This window comes from Pinus tabuliformis, chromosome 3_1 (genome assembly GCF_031772625.1).
Source record: "Pinus tabuliformis cultivar Carrire ecotype Pingquan chromosome 3_1, CPIR1, whole genome shotgun sequence".
NCBI lineage: Eukaryota > Viridiplantae > Streptophyta > Pinopsida > Pinales > Pinaceae > Pinus > Pinus tabuliformis.
This window is the reverse complement of record NC_142301.1, coordinates 804754782-804763100: the sequence shown is the minus strand read 5'-3', so window position 1 is coordinate 804763100 and position 8319 is coordinate 804754782. Positions and strand designations below refer to the sequence as shown.

At 35.9% G+C, this 8319-nt stretch overlaps 2 protein-coding genes and 1 long non-coding RNA gene across 3 annotated transcripts; all 3 read left to right on the top strand.

The window, feature by feature from the left end:
* The first annotated feature begins 478 nt into the window (after positions 1 to 478).
* LOC149189903 (uncharacterized) lies at positions 479 to 2306 on the top strand. The gene is made up of 4 exons (XM_089410377.1): positions 479 to 856; positions 1668 to 1843; positions 1943 to 1980; positions 2102 to 2306. The coding sequence occupies exons 1-4, from the start codon at positions 811 to 813 to the stop codon at positions 2304 to 2306; spliced, it is 465 nt and encodes a 154-aa protein (XP_089266503.1). The 5' UTR covers positions 479 to 810.
* An 86-nt stretch (positions 2307 to 2392) lies between these two features.
* Positions 2393 to 3088, top strand: LOC149189902 (uncharacterized). The gene is made up of 3 exons (XR_016256441.1): positions 2393 to 2720; positions 2804 to 2860; positions 2999 to 3088. It is a non-coding gene; the product is annotated as an uncharacterized LOC149189902 (long non-coding RNA).
* A 953-nt stretch (positions 3089 to 4041) lies between these two features.
* On the top strand, positions 4042 to 6448 carry LOC149189901 (uncharacterized). The gene is made up of 8 exons (XM_089410376.1): positions 4042 to 4124; positions 4327 to 4469; positions 4550 to 4625; positions 4734 to 4894; positions 4969 to 5044; positions 5155 to 5315; positions 5404 to 5479; positions 5701 to 6448. The coding sequence occupies exons 1-8, from the start codon at positions 4042 to 4044 to the stop codon at positions 6164 to 6166; spliced, it is 1242 nt and encodes a 413-aa protein (XP_089266502.1). The 3' UTR covers positions 6167 to 6448.
* Positions 6449 to 8319: the final 1871 nt, after the last annotated feature.

Here is an 8319-nt window from a genome sequence, read left to right as displayed (position 1 = left end):
ATGTTTACACTTTGGAATCTATCATAAAAAAACAAAGAATCAAGCAATTTGGATTCTAAAATTTTATATGAGTTTTTGAGAGTGCTGATTTCATTTCCACCATAAACAACAAGATTCAAACACTTTGGATTCCAAATTTAACTAAATTAAGATAATCTTTTACCATCCAAAAAACTTTACCCCCTCAATAGACAAATACCATTATATAGTTAACGTAACTAATTTTCCTCATTTTTACATAAAATTATATTTTAAAATTTTATCACATATATATACTTTACCAAATTTACAAAATAAAAAAAAAAAAAAATATTAATGAATGCCCACATCTATAAATTTGGTTACTATAAACGCTTATGAATCAAAGTCATCACGTCTTCTTTGACTTCTTCTTATTATATAGTTGCAAATCTCACCCCTAGACTTCATATTAATACTTTCGAAGTCCTAGCAGCCAACCTTAACGGTGGCAGTTCGCGTGTTTGTTATATTTTGAGTAGAGCCTCGGCATAACACAGGCTCGGATAGCCGTTGGACCGAGCCTGCAAAACCCTTGCTATTCCCGAAAGACATCCAATTTTTCCAGTCATTCGCTTCTCTATCTCGATTCAATTTTTTTCTCCATTCTGTTAATTTCTGCAGCTTACCCTCTTATTTTCTGCACAATTTTACTCTACCAGAGGCGTAGATCTGCGTTTTGAAGGGTCAACATTGACAAAGAATCAGCTTCGCGAATACGTCAGGGTTAGGGTCTAACTATCGTGGAGGATTACAAGCTCTATGAGGGAAAACACTTAGCGGCTTTCAGCAATGTCTCCGTCCTTCTCTGAGGGCTTCGACGCCCAAAACTTTCAAGGTATTTTTAGCATAATTTGATTTTTGAGTAAACATACTGTGTTATTGTGTTCCTGTTTTTCAATATCTTGGGTGGGTTTGGAAGATAAAGCTAGTGCTATGTGAGACTTACATCATTTGTAAGGTAACACTTGCACCAAAATTTTTGTTTATCCAGAAGAAGCTGCCTTTGGGGTACAGGTCGCCGGGTTGATATAATAGCCATGTCACTTGTGATTATGATCTATTTGCAAACTATTTTATCCCAATGGCCCTATCCGTATGTTAAAGATTTCATTTCAAATTGATGCGATTCCCTTACCTTCAGTGGGATTTGAACTTGAGATCAATAGTTGACATGCCCTGCCTTAATGATCTATATTGTACATCCTCTTCCGGTTTTGAAATTTGTTTTCTTTCAGTGGTATTTGAACTTGAGATGATGGGTTGGCATACCCTGCTGCGATGTTCTATATTGTACATCGTCTTCTGGTTTGAGATTTGTTTTTCTGTATTAGAAATTGATGAAAAAAGGTCAAAATAACCTCATACGTAGTTATATGTCAGGGTTTATAACATCCTCTTTTATTGTAGGCCTTATGAGCTGTCTTTTACTGGCTTATAAATCTTATAGTTGTTGTTTATGTGACTCAGAGAGACAACTTGTTTCTATCAGTTACTTAGTTGGAATTTTAGGTGCTCTGCCCACTTATCAGGAAATTTTTGCCTTAATGAAGTTCTATTAATCGCTCGTCTCATATTTTTTTCAGTTAGCACTCTTGAATTATTTGTTTCTTACAAAGGAGCATGTTTTTTTTTGGTGGCTTGGACAGAATTGATGGGCAAAGAAAATTTTGTAGGATGGATTCCGGCTGGATCAACAAGAGCAACCGTTGGTGGAAGGCGATTTTCCGATGTAACAAATAGTGGTCTTTCCTTTTATTCAAGTCACATTAAGAACCTTGATAATATACATCGAGAGGACTTTGACAAGACACATCTTCAGCAGGTTGAAAATTGCTTAAACACTGAATGTTTCCAGGAAAAATTTAGCATGTTCTCTGCTTAATTTCCTTACAGATTTATTTTCCTTTTCTATGATCTGCAGGAGATAGCTTGCCTTAAGAAGCAACTTACAGAGAAAGAGTATCCTTTCAATCTATGTCCTAAGGGTTTGAAATGAATTTACACATTGTCTGACTTCCATTTTGAATGAGAGGTTTGGCTTTTGTCTAAATCCTCTCATAATTTTTCCCTAACCATGCAGAGCTATTCTTCAATACACAAGACATGAAATGCATAAAGTTCTACAGTACAAGATGAAAGCATCACAACAAAACCTGCAACTTGCTCAAACTAATGGCCAGATGTTTGCGGTTAGTATGGATCCATATTGTTTTCTATTCAATTTGCAGGGCAGCACGAGTGTTGAAAAGACAATACTTAGGGGCATATCAAGAAGTTTCTGGTAGAAAATATCCGTGAAGTGTGTCTAACACAGTTTATATTCTGCTTTTCTTTATTATATTTTACAGGAATTATGCATGATTCGAGGAAAGGTAAGCTACCTCTTTCACGTTTTCTGATGTTAATCCCTACTGATTTAGAGAGACAAATTGGCTGACAAATGTACTTGAAATTTTTTACATTTGCAATATTTCTTTTTGCTGCTTTGTGGGTATTATTTGTTTCATATGATGAATTTCCATTTCTTATCTTAATAAGAACTATTTTACAACAGACTGGGATGGCTTCTGTTCTTTGATTTGATTTCTTATTCTCTACGACTTCAAATGACAACTTTTTTATTTTAACAGTTGAAACTGCTTCAACATGACTACAATCAAATGTCTGCAATGTATAAAGTTAAAACAACATAGCTTGAGGTGAGTGTGCCCTTTGGTTCCTATCTTGTCCACTTTCACTACACCCCTTCATATACATTAAAGAGTCTCATTATCTGATGCAGCAAAAAGTGAGTGATTTGTCCAAGCAACTGCAAGACAAGCACCAAATTGGAACTAAGGTATATCTAAAGCCCATACTCTGATTAGATATTTAATCAGATTTGAGTGAAAGTTGCTCCTTTGATAAACCTTGTATAACATAGGTAAGAGACTGCTTTTTTAGAGGAGCAAACAAAATGAAGTTTTTCTTCTTTCAGGAGCCAGATAAAAGTGAGGACACATTGCAGGTCCCACCAAAATGCTTACTTCCTGCTGAGAATCATAATTATGCAACCCAAAGACTTGGTAACTCCTTACAAAATAATATTTGGGTTGTTTTTCATTGTTTTCCTTAGCAACATCTAACATTAAGAAGACAAAACAGGTTGGGATTTGAAAGGCGGTGAAAATTCTTCAAGGATTAAGTTGTTTGCAGATGAAGACATAATTGGTAAAAGGTATGTTTAAAATAGGATGCATTAAATTCCTTGTAATCCTTTTGGTTGGCTTTGGAATAATTAACTTAGAAAATTTTAAAGTTGTTAATTCAGGGTTTGTACTGGCAGATCTCTCGCCAGTAGCAGAGAATCAAAACTAACTACAAAGTGCAGACAGGAAGGGAAAGAAGTCTTTAATCAAACGTTGAACGGAATTGATCAAAGCAATGCTTCTGTTGGCGCTGGTAACTTCTTATTTAAGCAAGTAATGTCTGGTTATTTTTGTTAATAGATGGAGGTATTGACCATGTCAAAACATTACATATGACCTTTCTAATGAAGTCAACAACTCATCAAGAGAAAATGGGTCTAAAAATGAGGATGCCTCAAGTGTGAATAGGTAACCAAAATAGGGTATTCGTTGACATTATCTTACTCAGTACCTTATACTTACATAGTCTGGGACTTAAGTTTCGTTGATGGTTCCATATACTTCCTCACTCTTGGTTGAATATGTTGATGTTATTATTGGTAGTTCATTTTGAGATTGATTGAATCTTGTGAATAATTGAACTTAAAGAATTAATAACGCGGGGTGTCAACTGGCAGACATCTAGCGAGTAACAGAGATTCAAAACTAGCTACGAAGCGCAGACAGGAAAGGAAAACAGCATTTGCACCAATGTTGAACCAAATTGATCAAAGTAATGCTTCTTTTAGTGCAACAGAGACTATTGAGGAAGTTTGTTCTAGTAACTCCATATTTAAGCAGGTGATATCTTGGGTGTTTTCTTACTAGCTGCATATTTTGACCATGTCAAAATATGACAGGGGACTTGCCTAATGAAGTCAACAACTTATCAAGATCAAATGGATCCATAAATGAGGAAGCCTCAAATGTGAATAGGTAATCTGACCAGGGTGGTCATTGACACTATCTTACTTGCTACCACATATTTAAATAGCCTAGGATTTGAGTTTCGTTGATATTTACATATACTTCATGACTGAATATGTTGATGTTAGTATTGTGAATTCATTTTGAGATTGATTGAATATTTTTGAATAATTGAACTTAGAAAATTGTTAATATGGGTATGTTCTGGCAGACGTCTTGCCACTAGCAAAGAATCAAAACTAGCTACAAAGCGCAGACAGGAAGGGAAAACAATCTTTACTCCAACGTTGAACCAAATTGGTCAAAGTGAGGCTTCTTCTAGTGCACCAGAGATTCTGGAGGAAGTTTGTACTGGTAACTCCTCATTAAAGCAGGTGAAGTCTTTGATGTTTTTCTTACTAGCTGTAGTTTTTGACCATGTCAAAACATTACAGGTGACCTTCCTAGTGAAGTCAACAGCTCATCAAAATCCAATGTGTCCACAAATGGGAAAGCCTCAAATGTGAACAGGTAACCAGAACAAAGGGTGGTCATTGAGACTATTTATATGTTTTTGAGAGTTAGTTTGTAAGGAAATTATTAGAAGGCATCAGCCTGAAAAATGTATCCATGATTCAGGGAATCTTTAAGAAGATCTTGCACTGAGATTCAAGACAAAGAACCTCCTTTGCATGATCAGCAGGAAGAGAACGCAGTATTTGCTTCTACATTGAAGAAATCTGAGCAGAGTGGTGATTCTATTAGCAGACTAGAGACCACCCTGCAGGAAGTTTGTGCTGGTAACTCCATAACACATGCAATATTCGTTTCTTTTCTCACTAGCTGCAGGTTTTGACTGTGTGGAATATTGCAGATAACATTTGTACTGAAGCTTATAGCTTATCAACAGAAAATCGATCTGCAAATGAGGAAGCTTCAAATGACAGAAGGTAGCCAAACAGAAAACTATTCTTTGACAATTATTTTTTTCTGAAAATTAACTTTTACCTCGAGGAAATTCTTTGTCATCAATTTGAAAATTTTTCCATGCTTTATTCAGGACAATTTTAAGAAGACGTTCTGCAAATGTTTGTTACAAAGAACCTCCTTTGAATAAAAAGCTTAGGCAGCAAGGGCTGGCTGTATCTACTCAGAATTTGTTCCGAAATGATCAGCACAGTGTATCTTCTAGCGATTTAGAGATACCGGAGGTGTACAAAGGTAACTACTAGTCTACTATCTTGCAATTGGATACTTTTGTTGCTTGTTTCCTTTTGCAGTAGGTTTTGACTGTTTGGAAACTTTACAGGGGACATTTCTAATGAAGCTGACAGCTCTTCAAAAATAAATTTGACATCAAACGGAGAAAATAAAAAGGTCAAAAGGTAGGCCGAAAAGGAACCTTGCCAGTTTCTGACAATTTCTAAACTTTCTTAGATAATTTGTTATATAACATTTTCAAATAAACTCCATAGAGAAGAAATATGGAGTTCTTTGATGAATTTCGTCGCTTTGCAGGAAATGTTGTAGTTTTTGCTATCTTTTAAAGAAATATATACATCTAAGTGCTTTGCTTAAACAAATCTGGGAATATGTTCCTGTACAGGGTGTGTTTAAGAAGGCATTCTACCAGTGTTACCTACAGAGATTCCGATATGAATGGAAACTACAAGCAGGAAAAACAGACTGTATTGACTCCGAGATTTTGTGAAAGTGATCAGTGCAGTGCCTCATTTAGTGGGTTAGAAACTCTAGAGAAAGTTAGTGAAGATGAGGAGCTTCAGGTTCAAGATAAAGAGGTTCTGAATGGAGATTTAAATGAAACCTCAGAAGGCCGTCAATCTTGTGTATTTCCCACCACTGGAGGTAATTCATGCAAGGCAGGTAGTGTCAAGTGCCAATCGCAAGTACAAGGAATTGCACCCTGTCAGGGTTTGTCAGTGAATGCTACCTTGGAGCCAACTGAAATGTCGAGAAGGTCATTGGCTGGGAGGCCAGTGCGGAAAGCAGTAGAGGGTATAGCCTCTTATAAGGAAGTTCCTCGTAACATTAAAATGCGAAGATCTGAATGATTTTAGATTTGATTACGTGATCTGATTTCAGTAGTAGGCATTCTTCACTTCAGGTTGCTTAAAGTCACAATGTGCAGGCCACTAGAACCAACCAATGGCAGGTGGTCTGTAAAATATTCCTTGTAGTACTTCATCAATGAATGCTGCCTTTGAGACAACCTTAGGGTCAATAACTGGAAGGCCAGCTTGGAAAGCATTATAGGCTGCTTGCTCTTAACATAAAAATGTGAAGATCTCAATTTTTATGGTAATTCTTTGAACTGATTTAAGATTCCTTTTGTAGCTTTTCTTTTCTTAACAGTGCCTAAAGTTGCTATTTGAAGACAGCTAAATTTGAAACTTAGCTGCTAATATCAACAACTATTGCTGAGAAAATTCCCGATAAAATATATATGGACTTTCATTTTCGTGTGACTCAGGCCATTTTTCAACTTGCTTTAGATATTCTATAGTGTGATTGTGTGTTTGAAGGGGGTTCCCTCTAAAAATGCCTGTAAATGCCTTAAATGTTATTTCTCAAAAACTGGTACTTAATTTGCTTTCACCTTCATGTAAATAGCTGCTCTCGTAACTGATTCAAAAGCACATCTCATTTGTATGTTATTGTAGATTAGTTATAAAGGTGTGCTGCTATGACAAATAATCCATATCCTAGAAATTCACAAAGTAATAAATATTACTTTGTTTAGTATCGAATAAAACACTTGAAGAAGTGATTTTTCAGACTGATTTTGTTTAGTCTATATAGTACTATGATGTCATTAGGGCACTAGCAGTAAAATTCATTGCTTCATTTACAATTCAAATTTTCCAACTGTGAGCCTAAACACAGTACTAACAGCGGCATAATAGTATTAACATGCAGTACACTGGCATGATCCTTGTTATAAGTGAACAGTGTAAATATTCATTGCTTCATTTACAATTCAAATTTGCCAACTGTGAGCCTAAACAGAATACTAACAACGGCATAATAGTATTAACATGCAGTACACTAGCATGATTCTCGTTATAAGCGAACATAGTGGAAATAAACACACATGCACATAAATTCTGTGCCATTACTCAACGAGGAATCATACATGTAGGATTCGTGAGATTGTCAACGGTCTAATTTCACTGACACCAACATATTTCACATGCAACATATTAATGGAATTAACAACATAATAGAAAGACATTCCAAAAAGCAATAGATTCAAGCACCTATATGTACTTAACTCTACTGGTAAGGAGTGATTTACCACCTCATTGTAGGAATCAGGTAAAGCTTCCACTTCCATTCTAGATCATCATACAATGCGGGAGAATGAACCCTACAGGGCTTTGATCTCACCTAGCCCACCCATTGCTCATGTTATAGTCAATCTGCATACCATTGAGTACTCTAGGGCTGCATCTAGCAATTAATTAGTGATGCTACTCTTTTCCACTTAATACGAAGAAGAGGTTCTATTTCTGTGCACTTATCTATACACAAGTGAAGTCCACCAAATTCCACAATTGTAGGAGTCTAGTAAGGATTCCACCTCCAAGCCAAATCATCATACCATCGAGGTGAAGGAAGCTCCTACTAGTCTCTAGTCTTACCTCGTTTAATCCATTTCTGTCATGTCATAGCCAATTTTCTTATCACTGAGCTTGTCCATTATAAGGTTGCAAGTTTAATGGTGATTTGTTCAGCTGTTGTGAGCATTATACCTATGGATTTTCTTTTAAAACCATCCATTTCCTTTCATACTCTATAGCAAGTCCCCAACTTCCATAATACCTATGGATAATACCTATGTATTTTCTTTTAAAACCATCCATTTCCTTTCATACTCTATAGGGCAAGTCCCCAACTTCCATAGACTCTTCCCAATCACAAGTGCTTAGGATACCTTGCCATTTGCAAACACACTAGTGATAATAGCTATGGGATTCATCCAAACTTCTCCACAACCAATGAGAAGGAAGTCCCATGGGAGATAATGGATAAATGAATGGCTATTATACATAATCCCCCATAAATATCAAAAAGAGATCTTTCATTACATGAGCACTACTCTCCTCTTAAGGATTTGACAAATTGTACTTAAACACATTTACAAGTGAAAGATTGTGATGGGAAAATCTTTGTAAGGAAGCAAACCCTAACATATAATACTTAA

Bases quoted from the DNA above. Each gene is read 5' to 3' on its own strand.
- LOC149189903 (XM_089410377.1), top strand. From the start codon at position 811: ATGTCTCCGTCCTTCTCTGAGGGCTTCGACGCCCAAAACTTTCAAG. The intron at 1,844-1,942 runs GTTGAAAATTGC...TATGATCTGCAG, and splicing joins ACAAGACACATCTTCAGCAG to GAGATAGCTTGCCTTAAGAA. The intron at 1,981-2,101 runs GTATCCTTTCAA...CTAACCATGCAG, and splicing joins AAGCAACTTACAGAGAAAGA to AGCTATTCTTCAATACACAA.
- LOC149189901 (XM_089410376.1), top strand. From the start codon at position 4,042: ATGACAGGGGACTTGCCTAATGAAGTCAACAACTTATCAAGATCAAAT. The intron at 4,626-4,733 runs GTAACCAGAACA...TCCATGATTCAG, and splicing joins AAAGCCTCAAATGTGAACAG to GGAATCTTTAAGAAGATCTT. The intron at 5,480-5,700 runs GTAGGCCGAAAA...GTTCCTGTACAG, and splicing joins GAAAATAAAAAGGTCAAAAG to GGTGTGTTTAAGAAGGCATT.